The following is a 20,633-nucleotide window of genomic DNA, read 5'->3' on the forward strand; positions in this document are numbered from 1 at the left end:
TTTTGCTAGCCAGGGCTCAAGCTGGTGGTACAGAAGTATATTTTTAAAAGCATATTTTTATGCACAGATTTGGCAAATTTGATTAGAAAACTATTTATAACAGTGCTTCCTAAATTATTTTTTATTAGTCAGTTTTCAAAATAGAATCTTGACTTTAAGTTGTCTCAGATAATAGAAAAGTCCAGAATGAATATATTTTATCAACACTGTCACATACAAAGCACATCTTGTCCAGGAATATTCTGTCTTGGTCTCCCCAGTCACAAAACTGATTGACATATGGGAGCAAGTCTAGCAGAGATTCACCACGAAGGTACTGGAACACATGATGGATGAAGAGAGGCTGAGAGACACGATTCAACCTTAGGAAGAGAAGGGTAAGTGTAGCTCTTATTGCTATCTCCAAATACCTAACCAAGACCAGAGAAGAAGCCAGACTCTTCTTGGAGGTGCACAGTGGAAGAGGCATGAAAACAGGCTTGAACATGAAAAATTCCTACTTGACACACGGATTTTTGGAACTATTTTTTTTTTTTACCATGAAAGTGGTTAAATATTGGAGAAGCTTGGACAGAGAGATTGCAGAATTTCCCTGGTTGAGGATATTTAAAACTCAGCTGGATACAGTCATGAGCAATCAGCTCATGTTGGAGGTTGGCTAAAGCGGATTCTGGAGGCCCGTTTCCACATGCATCATTCTATGATTGACTGTTCTGATCCAAAATATTATTTAGCTAACCACAAAAACATTTATTTTAGTTGCTTCCTCTGTGTACACTATTTTGTGAGACTTTTAGCTCAATCTGTTTTCATCCTATAGTTCCATAACCTTGGAAAAACTATCTGGTTTTCTTATAATGGCTTCTCTTTTACAAATAGGCATAAATCTTACATTGAAGGAAACAAGGTAAAGCTTCTCCTTTCTACACCTGGATAACTGTCCTCAACTGTCACCAAATTTATGGGTTTGCTTTCAAGAAGCCTTACACAGAGCCTTTCCCCTTTAGTCTGATTCTAGTCATAATTTACAGAGAGAGAACAACTGTACAACTTTAGCAAGGAAACACAGGCCCAAAAAGGAACTAACTATAACAGACTACACAAGTTTGAAGTGCACAGCTTAAAATATCCGCAAAGAAACAAAATTTGTCATTGTAAAAAAAAAAAAACAATCCTGGAATGTGTCACTAATTATGCCTTTCCAAAATGGAGACTCCTTCTATAAAATACCAAAGTTATGGTTCAAAATTTTAGTAATGACTACGACACTTGCATATGAGCACCCAAAAACTGAAGTCAAGAGATTGACTGGGTACACCATATATACAGCTGAAAAATATCACCCTTTTCAAACATAAGAGGTGGTTTCAAAGCTCAAATTTTGGCTTCAGAGTTCAAGACCTGCTACAAAGCCTGAGAAATTTGAAACCTGCCTTTTACCCCCCGCTTTCTTCTATGTTTTTTAAGCTATTTGGATGTAGGATTTAGATGTAGGCCCGCCTTTTGAACAATGTAAAGATATATTTCAGCATTTTTTTTCCTTGGGGCCCTTGTTCTGGTATATTTAAATAAGATGCCAAAAAACACCATAAATGACAACTGGAACTAAAAAACAGTCTTGCTTGACTTTTTCCAATTTAAATAGAGTCTGGTGTTTAAACCATCACTTAATGATTAAGGTTTGTATACCACTGATAGCACACCTAAAGGCAGGTGTGTTCAGAGAGCAAAGGAGGATATTTATGCAGGTTCACAGCCAATGAATACCATAGTGGAGAATTTGAGAGCATAAATTTTAGGACACTACAGTAAAGAAATTCTAGGATTCTCTTATACTTTTTTTAATCTAATGCACTCACTGGATGCTCTACAGTTCCACACAGCTGAGGTTTCAGTTCCCATTAGACATCTTCCTGAGGGGCAGCAGAGGGGCAGCACCAATCTCTGCTCTCTGGTGACCAGCGACAGGATCCAAGGGAATGGGATGAAGCTGTGTCAGGGGAGGTTCAGGCTGGACATTAGGAAAAAGTTCTTCACCCAGAAGGTGGTCAGACACTGGAAAAGGCTCCCCAGGGAAGTGGTCACAGCCCCAAGCCAGCCAGAGCTCAAGGAGCATTTGGACAACACACTCAGGCACATGGTGGGATTCTTGGGATGTCCTGCGCAGGGCCAGAAGTTGGACTTGATGATCCTTGTGGGTCCCTTACAACTCAGGACACTGTGATTCTGTGATCTGGCAGGATGCTCTATTTGTTCCAACACAAATTGGATTCTAGGGCCCTCAGTCCCAGTGAAACAGCTGGGTGGAATGGCCATAAGAAGTATGCAAATACAGAAGTAGAGAAATACGAGATTGTCAGCAAGCAGTGCTCTGCAATTTTAAAATGTATACATATATATATATATAAGCATATATATATACACATATAGAGTATAGTTAGTTTTAAATCTTTGGAATAAATTCAATTTTTTCTTCTCTCTCTCTTTCTTTCTGACTTTCTTTCACTCTCTCTCATGCTCTTATCATGAATATTACATCATTGCCCCTAAAAGATGGTTAGATTTTGGTCCATATTTCATGCCATATGGGCCAGACATCGTATTTCCCCCCTGTCCCCAAAGTGTTCAGTTGACAGTCACAGTGTTTTGTGAAAACTGTGAGGAAAACCAGCATCTTTTGAATAAATTCAATCTCTCACTGGAACCAAAGGTTGCAAAATGCTGAGAATTCAAGTGCCAAGGATCCTGGTGACGGCTCTTAAAAACATCTATTGAGTTTCTTGTTTGCTCTTTTTTCCCCTTAGAGTACAATTTTACCTCCCAAAACATAAAGTAAGGGAAATATTTAACAGTCAATGAGTCAAAACAGTCAAAGAAGGGCAGTTGGCTAATACATTATAAAAGAGCAGCAACCATTTGTGGACCACGCGCTATTTTGTTTCATTTCTAGACACATCTTGTAGGGATGGTCCAAGAATATACAAAATATACAACCTAATGACTGCCTGCCTGCTTGCATAGGCCATTTTCATGGTCCTAAATGCAGTCTTTGGAGTCAGGGCCAGTGCCAAATAGGTTCAAATACAAGTTATGGCAATACATTTTTTAGGGTTTTTTATTTTCCTTTTGTAATGAAGACTTTTTTTTTTCCTTTTGTAATGAAGACTTTAATTCTTTGAGCCAAAGAAATCAAATTTTCATATGACGGAAGGGTGAGCATGAGACCTCCACTTCTCCTTGATGATTCACACCGTAGGCCAAAATGGACCTCTAGGTTAGTAATACTTTGGACCAATCATTTGGAAATGCCTCACTGCTGTATGTAAAATCCAATCCCTTCCTTCACCGCTCACATGGTTACATTTTTTCATATAGGAGTGGGCTACAGCATCAACTTGATGAACAGAAAAGCAGGACTTTGATATTTTCTTTAACGGGCTAATGCTGAATGAAGCCATTGTACTTGGAAGAGGTTCTTGATTTCCTACTCAGAGACTGGAGTAGGATTTTTGGCTTGGGGGTTGTTTTTGTGTGTAAGATGCTCAACAACCAGGTTTAAATTAAAACGTCTGCAGGTGCTCTTTACAGAAACAAAAGGCTAATGTTTTAAATTGGTTAATAGAAGAACTGCAAGAAAAAGCAACATAATTCACCACTAAATCACCGTGGGTTGTGGCTAATCTGCTCACATGATGTGGAAGGAATCCTGTAGTCATGCCTGTGTGGCCAGTCCCAGACTGATATCCAGGAGAAGACAAGGAGTTCTGAAGATCACTTGTTTGTGGAGAAAAGAGAAAAAAGGTTTAAGCTTCCAAACAAGCTTTTAAAGTTTTTTGTTCAAAAAATAAACAAGAAGTCCTAGCTATGGCAATAAGGTGAGGCTTACAGAGATATTAGGTGCTGTATCTCAGGGGTTTATCCCTTGGCTACTTAGCCATCGTGGCAGCAGCTTCCAGAGTCCCTAGTGCATATGTTGTGCAATAGCCAAAAAAAAAATTAAAACAACCAACAAAAATATAATCCTCCATGAAGTTTACATAAACTCAGGCCAAAAAGAGGATGTTTGTGTCACAAGTGTCACTCCACAGTCTACTGCCATTAAGGCCACTGGTATTGACTTAAAAGGATCTCAACAGCTCAGTTCTGGGAAGAAGAACCAAAACCAAGACAGGTAAAAGTGTCTGTGAGAAGTCTGATGCACTGAAAATTAGGAATTCTCAGAGAAAGAACAAAAAAACCAAGAGGTTAATTTTGGCTACCAAACTGGGATTTGGTTTTCTAGGTCATTGTTTTCCCCCCATCTATTTAAAAAGAAAGTTAGTGCTACAAATATGCAACTTCAAGACGACATATTCTTCTACTGAGTTGCACTGAGAAGCAAGTTAGATAAGCCCCTCTTACTGCCGTCCACCTGCAGGGAAGCCTCCTCTGTTTTCTTTGATTTCCACTGGCAAAAACAGGAAACAAATCCAAGAGGGATGAAGTACTGCAAGTAATTGTTCTTTTTCACTGACTTCACCTCTATACCATTTCCTCGCCTGCATCTTCTCCCATCCAGCTGGGGCAAGGCATAAAAGAACCGATGTAGGTACTGAAGTGTAACTGGGAGCATGACACTGTGAGCATGTGGTCCCTCTACAGAGGATTACACGGGATCAAGTTCTCTTCTCCTGTAAGGTAGCACGTTGTAACTTGAGTTCCACTTTCACCTCACAACACTTAGCCCAGATGACATCCATGCCAAGCTGACTGATATTTAGATGTGTCTCTTCATGTGGAGGGCGAGGTGATCCGACCTGGAAAAACACCTGCAACATAAAGCAAGCAAGAATTGAAATAAGTATAGGATTTTGGAAAACAAGGTTTCTGCTCCTTTCTTGTTATGTACAGGAGAAAATACATATCCCAGTTTAGAGACATTCCTTGAGCTATCCATGGATCACCATCAAAGCCTGTGTGATCGACCTCTGTGACCACAGATAGGCAACTATCCTGGCTCTTCAGCAGCTGAAGAGATGACTTTTATCCTTTCCCTGTTCCTCTCCCTCTCACTTCTTTCACGGAGTCAGATATCAGGGAGGAGTGCTCATCTCTGCAGCTGTACTGTAAAGCCAAATATTTAGCATGCATGCGTTTGCATATTAAAAAAATAAATAAAACGAATCAGTTTTATTCAGCAACACCATTTTTAAAAATACCAGCTTTCTCAAGTGCCCACTCCTTGCAAAAAGCACCAAAGAATGATGCTAGTTTTGAAAGCTGAATTCTCATTTCTAACTCCAAACCAGAAAGAAATCTGGCTCAGAGTTTGGAGGCTGACAATCCATCGGGTTTCATATCTCTCCTTTCCTCTCAGCTGGGAATCTGGGTGGTAATATGTGGATTCTGATGAATATTATCTCCCTGAAGGATGTTGACAGAAGATATTATGCCTATTTTTTAAGAGTGACAATTGAAAGACAGAGAAGACAAGGAAGTTGTAAATCACACAGGTGTGGTAAAACCAGGGGAAAAAAAAGAAAGCCAGGACTTGAGCTTTCAACTTCTGTTCTTTATCCACAAAGACTTTTCCATTTCATAATAAAACATAATGTTTTCTCATTCTGAACATGTAGCTGGATCCTGATGAGATAGACTCCATACCCATTAGATATGGGATTGAAAGCACCAATCCATCACACCCCTCCATCACAGTGCCATTTAGGATATGTACAGCACCGGAAAGCAAACCACAGGAGAAGCAGACAGTGGTTCTGGCTGCTACCCCACAGCCCTAAAATGGAGCCTGTCACAGTGGCAGGACTCAGACACACTCAGAAATTAAACTTCTACTAGAAATTTCAGCTGAGCATTTAAAATCAGGAGGTTTTCAAGTTCCCTGCAAATTCTGGCTTAACTTCTTTCCACCTTAAGTTGTGCACAAGATACTGGCTTATTTACTTTAAAAACATTTACTACAAATATCACACCAACTCCCATATACCTGTGGCTTTTGAGTAAACTGGTTCTGTAGGCTCCAAGAACACTAGGAAAAACTGCTTACAGAACTGATTTGCCTGGCATGTCTTTTCAGTGCTCCACAGAACTAGAGTATAAAGCAGCCACCAATAATGGTCTGAAGAATATTCAAATGGCGTATTGTAAGAATCAAGATAGCTCACATATGGGCACCGAGTGTATTTTTAAAAAAGGGGTAGTTGAGCATTTTGTAGTTTTCAGAAAGAAGAAGCAGAAGAACAAACTGAACAACCCCCCCAAAAAGCCAATAATGATAGATTAAAAAAAAAGAACAGTCAATCTAACCCAAAGGATAAACACCCTAAGCAGAGAAAGGCCGAGAAAGAGAAGAACTACAAAAACGAAACTGTTTTAAATAGTTAGGGGACTTTTTCTGTCCTGCTGAAGTATTCCATTGCACATGTGATCAGTCAGCATCTACACACAGAGATGAGTGATCAAGAAGTACATTTTTAAGACAAAGAAACCTTAAATCAAGACAACTTCCACAAGAAAAGTAATTAACTCATCTTCTGTGAATGAGCAACGAGCATAGCTCTGCTCAACTCATCTCTTCTCTACTTGCAGGGCTTACAAGGGAGTTAATACCTTCAGAATGGCAAAAATGAGACTTCAAAATAGGATGGAGGAGGCATTCCTCTGAGGTCCTACATGAGGCACAGCAAGGCATGTGTGACTCTGACAATGGACACTGGGCTTTCACCACAGCAGGCTCTGCACGGCTAGAATATTCTAACCCTAGAGTGACAAAATAAATCCTTGGACCAACATCTCTCTCATCAGTCTTAAACTGAGAAAGCAGCACTCTCTGGCTACAAGGGCTGCCAAAACAAAACAACAGCTTGAGTGGCTGCCAAAAAGACATGCACCAGCTGGCACTTCAGTCTAGGACTAGTCATAAGACCCCCACCCAAGCACAGCTTTTTCTCTCCAGTTGTCTCTTTTACAGATGTAACCCAGGAAAGTGTATGCTGAGTCACACCATAGCCAGATCTGTTAAAATTATAGATTCAGTACATTGCTTCACATCAGTAACTACTGTATTAGCACCCATAATATTTTTATAGGTAATAAAACGGTGCCATATTTGCTAGTTTATAGCTAATAAAGTGGTACAATACTAATTCATCACATTCTCCTGCTGACTAATTTGTTTAGTTCTATCTCTTGGTAAGGCTGGTGGATGTGGATATTATGTTCAACTGTAAAACAGTCCATACAAAATTTTTGCAGCTAAATCACACTGTCAAAAAGCCTATTGATTACTGGACACACTTCTTTTTTTTTCCTTTCTGGGAAAGGGACTAGAGGCAGCAGTGGAAGATGCTCCACAGGATAAGCTGTCAAAGGAAACTACTCTTCAAAAATCAAGGAACAGGGGCTTGCTGGTCTCTAGTCCTGCCCATGACACAAGACTTTGCTCTGCACCTCTGGCTCTACACCTCTTTCAGTTCCAGACCAGCTCTGCACATCACATGTGGGCCCATCACAGCCTTCTCCATCATCCCCCCTCAGTCTAGCTCTTCCTAGAAAGAATAGTTTATGCTAGAATAAGACACTCTAATTATAAAACGCATACAGGGATGTGTGATACACAAATTCCCGGCTCCCAGACACGATTCCTTCCTTTCTCTTTTTGCTGTATCTCCCTAGCAACACAATACTGCTTGGCACTGAAGCCTCTGAAGGAGAAAAAGGGAAGGTAAGTACAGTGAGAGAGAATATATTGCTCGGCCATCTTTCCTACCAGCTGTGGATTTTCCACTGTGGGATGTGTTCATTCCAGCTAAGTGCACTCTCAGCTCGCTATCAACAAGGAAACCATGAGCATGTGTGCACATATGCAGAGAGGAAAATGCATCCCAACAGTCTGGCACTAAGCTGCTGTCTCCCAAACACCTATTTATCCAGAATCAGCAAGTGCCACTGCCCTGTCAAACTCTTCCCCTTGAAGTGCTGAGGGCTTGCACTGTGTGAGGAACGACCCTAGCCTGCGTTTCTGAAGAGCAAAATTCGTGGGGAATGCTAACAACCAGCATAACCCTGGCATCTGGAAGGCACTAAGGACTTTCCTGGGGTGCTTTCCACACCACCTTAGCCAATTCTCCTTTCTCTCTTGCTGCCACAAAGCCACACACCATTTGCAGTACATATGACGTTACTCAAAGCAGTGGTAGTTTGCCAGCTATGACTAAGAATGTGATCTGTGGGCTGCATGGTGTTGAGATAGGGCTGGGAGAGCAGAAGAAGAGAATCTCATCTCTTTTGTGATAAAATTTACTTATACACAGAGGACATTAATACTCCTTTGACATTGGTCAGAAGGTGAGAGACACAAGCACGTCTAAAAACAGTCTTGGAAGGGAACTGCAGCCCGACTGTGTGAACATCATCCCCCTCTGCTATCTGAATCACCCCTTCCATGCTCTGTTTGCCAAGATACAGCCTTCAGCTCTGAACAACAACAGGCATAGGATTTGTGCTACATCAGTGTTGTTAAAACAGCTCCAATCAGCTCCTTAAAGCCTAACAAGGAAGCATGTCTGAGAGAGTGGCCACAGCTTCTGTCGATAATGGGGAGTGCAATAAAGGGCAGCAGTTCAAATACAGAGAAACTGTTCTCCAGCTGCAACCCTGGCTCAGGAAGGCACGTCTTTAAAAGTCTAAATGGCTAAAGGCAGTTTTGGGCTCATGTTTCAGAGCTTGCTTGAGGTGACCTCTGCAGTAGGTGGTAGCAAAGAGGCCTGAGAATGAGAAAAGAATGAAAAACAGTAGTATGGCAGAGTGGGGTAAAAGAACAGGCACTGTCACTCTAAAGGCTTGCAACAATAAACTGGGGGAATAAGGACAAATCTGCCTCCTATCACCACACACAGGCAGTATGGGCATAGAGTTTAACAGTGCACAATCCTCAGCACTCTGAATTTTATTAATAATGTTTTCTTTTCATCTACAGATTCAGCACAAGAGCAAAAATGCATTAGATGATTACAGGAATATATCTCTTGACTGCAGTGACTGAGTTTACTGCCAAAGAGAAAAGCCAGGTAGAAAGGGATAATATGTGGAGGGAGAATAACGAACACTTAACAAAGGAGTTGAAAATACCAGCTGTATTTCTCTAGATCTCTGCTAAAAATATTGTTTGTCCTGACACAGAAACCCTAGGGCGCTGTGTGTGTGTGTGTGTGTGTTTGTGGGGCCACTCGAGGAAAGAAAAGAGAAAGGCAATGCCTTACATTTAAAACAGAGGATATAATTGTTCTCATTCACAGAAGTGCTTAAACAAAAGCAGAACTGCAGAGGTCCCTATTTGGCTTATCCTGTCCCTCATTCTGAGCAAACAAAAGATGATCCAGGGATAAAACAAAAGATAATCCAAGAGGAAGCCCTCCATGGGGGAAGGGGGACGGGAAGAGGGGAGACAAGGGCAGAAGAGCACTTAAGGAGATGAAGCTCTTGGAAAGGCAGGATGTGAAAATGATCAAATTTCCTTCCCATAAAAGGATGGGGTCCCTTGTTTATGTCCCACACATCCTCTCTCCACGCATATTCTCTGTTGGTCTGGCGTACCCACAGGCTTCCTAGAGGCTTTATTGTATTACAAAACGTTTCCTTATCACAGTCGAGAACCTTAGTGCTGCATTAAAAAGATGGGTAATTTTCTTAAGCCTCTTTTAAAAATATATATAAATAGGATTAGCTGGATAACATGTTCAGATGCAAGCACATTATTTGATTACTCAATAGTGGATCCAGGTTTCACCCAGGGCACTGCCAATCTTAAGCTGGGGGGGTGACTGGGGGAGAAGTGCTCATTGTTCGATCCTGTCAGTGCTGTCAAGAGTCATTACAGGGGTAACTGCTTTTGCTCCACCCTGATTTCTCATCAGTTGAGATTGGGGATGCGGAGAAGTGCGTTCTTTTGGTTTTGTTTCTAAATTGAAAGAACCCAGCTTTCAAAACCACTCAGCACCACGCAAGGATGACCAGATTTTTCAGAGCAGCTCAGTATTCACGGAAGCAGCTAAAGCAGCGAGGCTGCAGAAGCGAGCCGCGGTGAGAGCTGTTCGGGGCGGCTCTCGCCGGAGCTGCTGGCTGTGCTGCTCACACCGCATCGCCGAGTCCCAGAGCGCTGCTGCTGACAGGCTCCTCAGGAACCCCGGCCCTGCCTGTGCACCTGTCAGCCTTTCAGATCTGGGCCCTCGCAGAACGAAGGCGCAGAGTATCTCCCACTTCCAACAGATGGCAAGAGTGAGATTTAAAACTGTAGGAAAAGATTCACTAATTAGCAGGAATGTGCAGAGATCATTGATCTTACACAAAATAACCTCATGAACGGTAAAATGTGTCTAAATCACTCGGGCTTTTGAGAATGGTGCCCTTTGTTGTCTTTTCTTTAGGAGCCCTGGAGTCAGTGCTGAGAAGACAACGATCATACAGAAATTGAATGCTTTTTCCTAGAGGTTTCTTATAGATTTGGGCCACTTGTGGCACAAGAGCCACACACTCTCCATTCCTCCTGCCATACACCAATGTTTTTGTGAGGCCCACCCTGCCAAAATGTGGATAGCCAGCAGTGGTGCTTGGGGTAGTCCTCGAAGCAAAGCAAACAGAGGGAGCTTTGCCTTCGGGAGCACAGCAGGCTTACAGGATCAGGAGACAGAAAGCTGGGGAGATGCTTTGTGGAGAGGTCCATCACTGAAATGGTCTAAGGCCCTCTGGATGTTTTCTCTGCTTTATTTAAGAGCATTAACAAGACCTGCCCTGTGAACTGAATCCTGTGCCCCCAACAGACACCAGCAGGGTTCAGTCAGACCTACACCTGGTCCCACATTTTGTTCTGTGCTGTGGGATTAGACTGCTTAGGAAGAATTCCCCATCTGCCAGCCTGCCTGGCCACTAAGGCAGAGAGGACAAGAGCTGAGCAGAGGGTCCCTCCATGGTACAGGGATCCAGGCAGTGGGACAGAAGGGGCCTCTGCTGGGAGCCAGGTCTCTTGTCTCTGGGAGCTGGCAGCTCCATGGCAGTCACAAAAGTCCACAGGTTTCTTGAACACCACATTAGGAGCTGCATTACCTGTCACAATGGTTGCATTTAAAGGGCTTTGCACCCGTGTGCTTTCTGTAATGCCTCGTGAGCTCGTCGCTCCGTGCAAAACGCCACTCGCACCCTTCCCACGAGCACTTGTAAGGCTTCTCACCTGCAGAGGGGAGGAGAGAACAGTCAGCGTGGCAGCAGCAGCATTACTGAGCACTCAACTTGAAAGCCCCATGTCCTCCCACCCTGCCTCTAACCCATTCGAGTCAGTTAGCCTTTCACACAATTCACGGTCAGAGTGGCATGCAAATAACTTAGGGCTTGTATACTGGGGATAGTTCCAGTCCAGATTTTACCACAGCTAAAATTCTCACACAACCTTGTATCTTGTTTCTACAAAACCAGCCAACTGGCCTTTGAAGAAGCCTTAAGAATGTCCTCAAATGTCTAAGCAGCTGTGCGGCTGCAGCTCATTTTCAAACAGCTTTTCAGCTCACTCCAACCTTACCAGATGTATTACTGCAGTACTTGAGTGACTGTACTAACACCTGACCACTGTACAGGTGTGCACCACTCCTGAGTGACCACCACTACTGCATCACAGGCTTTACCCCGAATCTGTTTACCCCTTGTGTGGCCAGCCTCACATCTGCTCCCCTCAAGCATTCAAGCCTGCTGCCCCTAAGGACTGCACCTTTTTTACTTGCTTCTGACAACAAAATCTACTCCTGGGACCAAGAAATTGCACATCAGATCATTGAGTGTGAGAGGATACATTTTTATTTCTTTGAATCAGCTAGTCCTTCAGGCTTCTTGCACTACACCTTCATCAGCTGTTATTCTACCCTAAAATATTAACAATACCATTGAAGGCAGTGAAATGGTGTAGTGGTAAGACAAGAGAGATTCTAGTCTGCTGATAGGAGTTGGACTCAATGATTCTTGTGGGTCTCTTCCAACTCAGGATATTCTGTGATTCTATGCTCATATCTATCTTCCAATGCACATCAGTCTCTGCAGATCAAAGTCTGCCATGGTGTAACATCTGTGGCGTCATGAACACCTTCTGATGAAGAATCCTAAGTCATGACTCCCTTTTCCTTTTCAGTGCACATGCATCGGTGTGCATTCAAATTTAACATCTCCCCCCAACAACAAATGCTCCAGTGCATCTCCTCCTACAGAAACTCCATGTCACTCTTCCCCATCCAGTCAGTTGAGATAAAAATCAGACAAGGAATCACTTTCACTACCAAGCTTTTAAGTGGATTATTACTTATTTATTTGTTCTTAAAATTGCTAAGAAGGTAATCTTAAAAAACCCACCACGGGCCACACTGAGGCTGCAATCTGTAAGACCCCTCTAGGCCAGTCACATGAAACAATCATTTGACCACAGCAGACAATGCAGAGACACAGACTGCTATATTTAGCGTGTCTATTCAGCAAGTATAAGAGTGAGATCTCGATACGGGAGACCTATGTATATCATGATGATGAACTGGAGAGGCAAAAAGAGCACAAAAAGTGAAAAGGGAAAGAAAATTGCAGCAAAATACATGAAAAATGCTGTTCTCTGGTTTGTGAGTTTCTGCAGACTTCTTGTTGCACAGGCAGCTCTGCTGCACAGCGGTCATCTGCCCCAGACAGAAGAGCAGAATGGGCTGAGACCTTAACTGAAGTTGAGCCATTTTATTGGGCTTTGAGAAGTTCATTTGGCTCAGTAGTTCAATTAAAGGATTCATTGGCATGAAGTTGTGAAGAAGGGGCAGCAACTGGCAAGACTACGCCAAAGTATCCATTTATCCCACAGTCCCTGAATGAAGAAAGGCCATCCTGGATGTCCCTGCTGTGAGTCACAGTCCCCCATGGGAAAATGCCCAACAGGACAAGGGACTGAGCCAACAATAACAGTACCCCACTTAGAATGTGCCTGCTTGGTCATTTCTGCAGACTCACCTCTTGTTCCTTTATTCTTTGGACAGGATTTCTTCAGGAAAATAAGAAGTTAGAATCTTCTTAGTGAGCAAGGTGCTGGTATCTTGTTTCTGGGCTGGTTACTCAACTGTACCTCTAACACTGTCACCAGTGCTGGCCCCACGCACTGGAGCTGCAGTTACAGCAGTCTCCCCCCAGCCCTTTTCACCCTAGCTGTCAAACAGCATCTGCTCTCCTCAGAAAAAAGGGATTTCCCAGGCCTGGTGCCTGTGATGTCTGAACATTTCATGCATTATTTTAAAAAGCTGTCAGTAAACAAGCCTCGATGATAATGCAGTTCCTTGGTTCTCTGACGCTCTCTAGTGCCTACCTTAGAGTGGAGACAGCCAGGCAGGGAAAGTGCCTTGCAGCACGTTTGCCACACACACTGCAAAGCAAATGCAGAGGATGACTGCTCAGCCAAATATGGCAGGTACAGCCAGTCTGAAGGATATAGTCATCTACAGAGCACAAGGGTGAAGCAAAAACATCCCGGGCTTTCTGTGAAACTATATAGACTACTAGGACTGAAGTGGAGTTTGGCTTGCTAAAATTTGTCAAGAGCCTTGAAAATAGACAGTGCTATATATAGGTTACAAGAGACAGAAAAGCCAAGCACGATTACAGGTGAACCCACAGAATGACACATACCTCTGTTACTTGCTGCAGGGGCTCCTCTCCCAAGTATTCCAGCTTTGGCCTTGCACAGCCCTGAGCTGAGTTTTGTTTTTCCTTTTTCCAACCCAAGCCCTGTTCAGCAAAATGTCAGACAGTACCTCCCAGTGCACAAGGTAAATGCAAAGGAGCACGGTGACCTTTAAAGCCATGTCAGACGGCTCCTTGACCCAGAGACCTCCAAGAGGTTTGATTTCCTGCCCTCCTGCAGCTACTCAAAAACACAAGAGGGAAGGAGAAGAGAGCATGTGAAGACTGTCTCTGCATGTGAAGACTAAAAACAAAATGCTCCTTCAATGGCTGCTGTCACCTTACATGAAGATGAAATGGAAGTGTGTCTTGCCAAGGTGCACATATGTAGAAAGCATGGGAATGAAAAAGGGAGGAGGGCCCTCCTACCTCACTACTGGCAATAGCAGGGAGGAAAAATGGGAAGGATCCTTTCCATGTGTTAGGCTGCTCTTCTCCTGTTCAGAGGATTAGTGAGACTAAAAAGATAGATGATGAAATCTTCTGCTGAAGGCAATGGCAAAACTCCTACTCACTTCTACAGGGCCAGGATCTTCCTCTTTTTAAGAAATTAATTATGAGCTGCAAATCCAATTAAAAATAGGAACATCACGGAGTTGTGCCACACTGACTTTTTTCCTAATTTCTCAAATTAAAAACCACATTCAAAACTTGTGCCTGCAAGCCACTCCCAGGAAGGAGGCTCTACTCCTTAAGTCACCTTTATTTAACACCAAGATCTATGCAGTCCTTAAACAAATCCATAAATCCACATTTATACAAACACACTCAATGGAGGAGCCAGTCCCCATCCAAAAAGAAGCCAATACCTAGGAACATGTTAAATACTCAGTTCTTTCAGTTCAGAACTTACTCCACACCATGGGGCTGGTTCAGATCCCAAACACCCATAAAAACGTACCTGGGAAGCAGTGCAGATATATTCAAGCAGTGAATTGTGCAATTTTCCTAGATGAGCACTTCTGTTAAAAAAATTTATCATTTGCTTATGGAAAATCTGTAAGCAATAAAGAATACTGGCTTTCAGCTGTTTCTACTTTTTCCCTCGGAAGTCAAAGACACTACCCAGTGATTCCAAGCTTACTGACTTGTAGTTTCCATGGGCAGCACATGCATCAGAGAGCAGTGCAGCACAATGAGGGAGAGCTGCAGAGACAGTGGGTGCACAGGACCAACACCACACTGTGTGCATTGGAAGGGTGTTATTTCTGGCTGGTCACAACGTTGTCCTGTGGCTGGAGCTGGGCCATAGGTGAAGTGTGCCAGCTGTGCACTCACACAGCAGTTCCTGGGACAGGAAAAAACCCTCACATCTACACTGTGAGGCTGAACAAAGCCTCATCTCAAAAGAGGTCACTTGATCACCAGGAAACACTCACATCAGACACATCTGACTTGCCCAGTGAGGATCCTGGAGAAGCAGCATGCACACGCCTGCTTGTGCACAGAAATGTGTTCTGAAACCTACTGGTCTGGGAGGGCTGTATCACCAAAACAGTCTTGCAGAAATGCTATTAGCCCTTCAGATATACTTTAGGGTTTCAGTCCATCATGACTGCACACTTCTGTGAAGCAGCCTCTCTTCACTGTGGTCCTGGCTGTGTCCTGTGGTCCATACCTCATTTTAACCTTTTCAAGTTCCTCAAGTACATTTAATACCCTGAGACTAGGATGCTTGGGGAGTAGGCTCTTTGTTCCACTTCTGTTTATGGCACCTTACCCAACTGAGCTCTTCTTCTAAAGTACCCCCAATAGCACATTTATTTCAGTATAGTCTGGCCCTCCATCCTCTATTTCATCCAGCCTGGTCCAATCTGGTAACTGGAGGACAAAGACCTCTGAAAATTTATGGGAAACATGCAATAGTGAAGCTAAAATTATATAAAATCATAACAAAAAATCCACCAGACTTTGGCAGCCCTGAAATCAGGTCACTGTTCCTTTCGTGACTAAGATGAATGCAAGACTAAATAATAGGCATCTAGTTACAGAAATAAACAAATTATTGGTACAGCTTTTTCTTGAAAGCCAAAAATTTATCATTTGGAAGTATGAAAAGTCAAGCACACAATCCCATTTACACTCCTGTGGCAAACACACACTAGGTTTCCAGCAAAACATGATGGATATAACTGGGCTGGCTCTGTAATGACCACCACAGTGGAATTTGGAACTTCTCCCTCCATTTTCCAGCCTGGGGAATTCTTGGTGAGTTTCATCTCATGCAGCTCTAGATATTGAAAACGAGCGTCTGACACTGCCAACGAACATCTGACACTGCCACCTATGGCATTCTTTTCCAAGTTAATGGGGAGGCAAAGGCATGGGTGGACTGTGACACATCATACCCAGGCAGTCTGGAATTGGAGGTGAGTTTCTCTACTTTGATGGTGCAGGGAGCCAAGCAAGCAGCTCAGCTGCACACACCTGTATCTTTGCTCTCCAGCCACAAAACAGAGAACATCAGGTTTTTGCTCCAACACATTTAAATTGTAAATCCTGTACAAACCTTCATACAAATATTTCCTCACAAAACACAGCAATGGGGCTGTTGTCTCTTCTCAAGACCCAGAGACCCCCTGTCCTAGCCACCTACATCCCACAGGCACCCTCTAGGTCCCAGACATATTTCTCTTGTCCAAGAATTAAGGCAGTGTTTGCTAAGACATCTCAGAGAGGCTGTTTCAGCAGAATGATTGGTAGAAACATTAGGTTACAGGACACAGAGGTACCTACTCAAGATCAGCTGAGGACATGGTCACAAAACTACAGCACATAATGGGCACATTATACTTCTTACAGCTGCATTATTTATTGCCAATCCCAAGGGTTAAAAAGTCGTGAGTGCACTCTTCTACAGAAATAATGAGATTTTAAAGAAGAAAACAATAATATTCAGACATCATTTGCCTTCACCTTTGTAGATAACCCAGGGCCATGGTTTTAAACCTCTCTTTGCAGCCCTGCAGGCTAGGAACATTTATTTTGAAATGCAGAGGAAGAAATTTGCTCTCTATTCCCTGAATTTCAACAGCAGGGACTTTAAGAAGAAAACCCTCCAGATTTAGGGATGTGCACATTAAGATCACAGAGTTCCGGGGTGATGGGGTGAAACCCTGGCTCCATCCAAGTCATTGGAAAAATGTTTTAGGCTCAGGTTACACCCTGTATCTTTATGGAAGTGAAAGCAAAGATATTATGATGATCCATCCATATCTATTTCCTTACACTCCCGGGCACTCTCCTGCAGGGCACTTAGTAAAACAATCAAGCAGTTTAAGCTCCCAGTCCTGCAGTGAGCTTTGGAGAAGAATTGCAGTCAAAATCCTTGCTGATACTTCCCTGTGCTAAAATGTGGTAATGTCTTTAGTCCCTTGACACTTCTTTTTGATTCAGCCAAAAATGTTTAAAGAAACTGAGGGAAAACCCCCAAATTCGGCCTATATGCATATTTTGAAGGCTATTCAAAGCAAACATTAGTTGCACCATGTTTGAAGAGCTCCTTAATATTACACACAAAGCTAGCCTGTGAAAGTGTATTTAAAAAATAACAGGAAAAAGCTAGCATGTGTTATAATCCACTGAGAATTTTTCATATATAGTTTTAAAATCCAAGAAAAAGTTGTCTGAAAGAAACACAAATATTTCTTTCCTTTTTATAATCTGTAATTTAAAAACCATTTAAAATCAAACCAGTTCTAAAAGTCTCAATTTCTAAAAGTATGTATTGAAAGACACTTTCAGCTACACTTGTTTCAAGATTGATGTTCCCAGAGAACTAGACAAACTGTAAAATTACAACTGAAAAAAGGAATTAAATGCAAGATTTCTTGCATGTATTTTTCCTATAAGGAAGCTCTGGGGGTCTGATATGTGTGAAGAATCAAGTAGTGCTTTTTAAGAGTGTTTTAATAACTTTCCTTGCTACCCTAAGAGTGTTTTAATGATTTTTCTTGCTAACCTTCCTGAGAAATCCTTTTGGGACCTACTGCTCCTAGGCTGGTGAGTGGGACCCCACTGTTGCAGGAGCAGCAGTGTCACTGCAGGATGAACCCAGGCATCCTTCAGAGGCCAGTGCCTGTGGGGATGCTGCTGCTGCAGACAGGAGTCGCTCAGAAGTGCCAGAAGCTGGTGTGATTTTTGGGAGAAGCAGCCCCCCAGAGCAGAGAAATGCCAGGCAGGCATTCCTAGCTGCTCTGCAGTTTATGATGAAAGTCTGCCTCAGCACAATGAGAAGCCTAATGTAGAACTTCACATTAGCAATATTTTATATTTATGTAGCACTCTTCATCTCCAAGGGTCCCTGAGAGCTTTACAAGCTACATACATGGCATACCAATGAAGCCCAGCCATAATTCTTCTAATTAGCTGAACATCAGCACACAGCACATGGCACAACAGAAAATGTTACTGGTCACTCCTCTCTTCCTATGTAAAGCATTACATGAGATTTAATAGAAACATCTCAGAAGGACATTTGGGTTTAAGGACCACTGAAAAATGAAATCTAACAAGACAGGTCTCCTTAACACCAGTGCCTGTCTTCCCTCATTACATATACACACTTTGTCAAATATGAGACTCAGCAGAGGAGCTGCCCCAGACCTGCTCCCCACTTTCACACCACATTCAGCATGTTACCATCACATGTCTCAGGCAGCTGCTCTGCTGGTGAGGTTACAAAAAAGCTGGTGAGTGGCAGTCCAGAGCACAACAACATCAGCCTCTTTTTAAGATTAATAAGTTCATTTCTTTAGCAAAAGGGAAGAGCAAGCTATTTAATACACACATCCTCTGGAGATCAATGCTAATATCTAAGTGTATGTGCATGCAACCCATCAACCAGTAAAACTAATTACAAAAATCAATTTCAGATACTTTTCTGAGCCTTTCATTCCTCAATATACTCCTAATTGATTTTTGTTGGAGAATAGAAAGCCTAATTAATATTTTTATTATTTAAAAGGAATGCAAAGGAGGGGGCAATGGTGAGTGCTTAACTGGTCCGCCAATGTTCTCTACACAAAAAAAAGAGAAAAAAATATTAAAATTGGCATTTTATTCAGTTTTGCCACCTGCTGGAAAAATGGAAAAGCCTTTGAAAGGGTGACAAAGCACAAGAGAAAAGCTGGCAGAAGACAGTATGGGGCAGAAGAGGAATTTAACAGGATTGTGAAATACACAATGTGAGACGGTTGTGCCTATTTTTAGAAGGGCAGGGATGATCAAGTGTAAAAGCAGTACATTTCCATGAATGATGTACAGCTCCTTTCATCCAAAAAGGTCAGAAATGCCCTTATAGAGGGGTGACTCTGATCATATTTATATTAGAGATGGGGGAAAAGAGGTTAAGAAGGAGACCCAATGTCCAATCAGTCTTTCTACAAACTTCAAAGCACCGGATTAGTTCCTAAGGGCCTTGCCAAGGCTCGTCTACCAAGCCAGCAGCAGTCTTCAGCATGTAGCCATTCAGGACACAAAAAGAAACCAATTTTTGCAGCACTATTTCTTACACACACACACAAGCACCTAACACACATCCACAAAGCCCACTTGCCTAGCTGAAAAGCAGAGAAAAGCAAAGCATGTAGCAACATTCAAAGAAATGGAAATGTTCCATTTTCTACTCAAGAGGCTGCATTTAACAAGCGCACATTGCCCTCCATAGTGAGCCCTGGAGGAGGGGAGGAACGCCTGGCCTTATCTCTTTGGGTCTCTGCAAGACTCCCATTGAGAGTGATAAAGCCTTTGCAATGTGCTCCCCGTTCAAACCCCTCTCCACAGCTCCTCTTTGAAGGAAGCTCCTCCATGGTGGGGAGCAGGGCTGGGAGACAGACGCTGGTGCCACCCTGAGCACACAAGCACAGCTTGTGCCCCATTAATTGCGAGCACATCCTCCCCTGGGCCGGGCCCTGGGGACAGGAGTACAGCGATAGGGACACACGAGCACCCGGCAGCAACACCAGCAGCAAAACCACCCAATTAAACCTCCAGAGTGAGCCAGTGTGGAGGGGGAGGAAAATTAAAAGAAGAAAAAAGAAGGAGGGGAAGGGGAAGGGGAAGGGGAAGGAGAGGGAGAGGGAGAGGGAGAGGGAGAGGGAGAGGGAGAGGGAGAGGGAAAAGGAAAAGGAAAAGGAAAAGGAAAAGGAAAAGGAAAAGGAAAAGGAAAAGGAAAAGGAAAAGGAAAAGGAAAAGGAAAAGGAAAAGGAAAAGGAAAAGGAAAAGGAAAAGGAAAAGGAAAAGGAAAAGGAAAAGGAAAAGGAAAAGGAAAAGGAAAAGGAAAAGGAATGGAGTCGCTTGGCAACGGGCAGGCAGAGGCAGCTGTGCAGCAGGTCGGGCTGGTACCCAGGCGGCGGGGCCGGCCCATTAGCACCCCGCATCTCCTGAATTTCGTGCCGGGGTCTCCTAGTAACAGCCTGCGCACGCCGGGCTGTTGCGCTTCCCCTCCTCTCCTCCTGTTTCTCCCGATCACGCGAGGCATCGCTGTTTGCCCTAATTACACATTCTCTGCTGCTTCAAGCTGCCATTACTTCGGTCCCCAGAGGAGCAGCAAGAAATTTTTAAAAATGTCCTCTAATAAGGGCTTCTAGTTTCAGATTCTGTGGAGCTCTGCAAGCTCAAAGATGCAAAGCAAGGTAGCAGCAGCAGAAGGAACAGATGAAAAAGGAAAAAAAATCAGCAGCTCACTGGATCAGATTTTTCTAGCACTCTGAAACGTGTTCTCTTCCCTTTGTTTTTTGTAAGGTATCCTAGAGGGTGGACAATGAGATAGCCTTTAAGGGACATGGTGCATATTTACATAATCCAGAGCAGTGTATCAAAGTTGTGCTCCTTGGAAACCTAGAGTTTAGGTCAAGAGCTTCTGAGAAATTCCAGACTATAGATAAAGGCAA

The 20,633-nt window shown here is 43.1% G+C and overlaps 1 protein-coding gene across 1 annotated transcript in view; it reads right to left on the reverse strand.

The window, feature by feature from the left end:
- Positions 1-4,680: 4,680 nt before the first annotated feature.
- KLF7 (KLF transcription factor 7) overlaps positions 4,681-20,633 on the reverse strand; it is a 56,672-nt gene continuing 40,719 nt past the window's right edge. Inside the window, exons 3-4 of the mRNA XM_084209131.1 lie at positions 11,098-11,221; positions 4,681-4,808 (exon numbers count right to left, since the gene is read on the reverse strand). Coding sequence (XP_084065257.1) covers positions 4,757-4,808; positions 11,098-11,221 — 176 coding nt within the window. The 3' untranslated portion in view covers positions 4,681-4,756. The remainder of the gene's footprint in view (positions 4,809-11,097; positions 11,222-20,633) is intronic.

This window comes from Fringilla coelebs, assembly GCF_963513975.1.
Source record: "Fringilla coelebs genome assembly, chromosome: 7".
Classification (NCBI taxonomy): domain Eukaryota; kingdom Metazoa; phylum Chordata; class Aves; order Passeriformes; family Fringillidae; genus Fringilla; species Fringilla coelebs.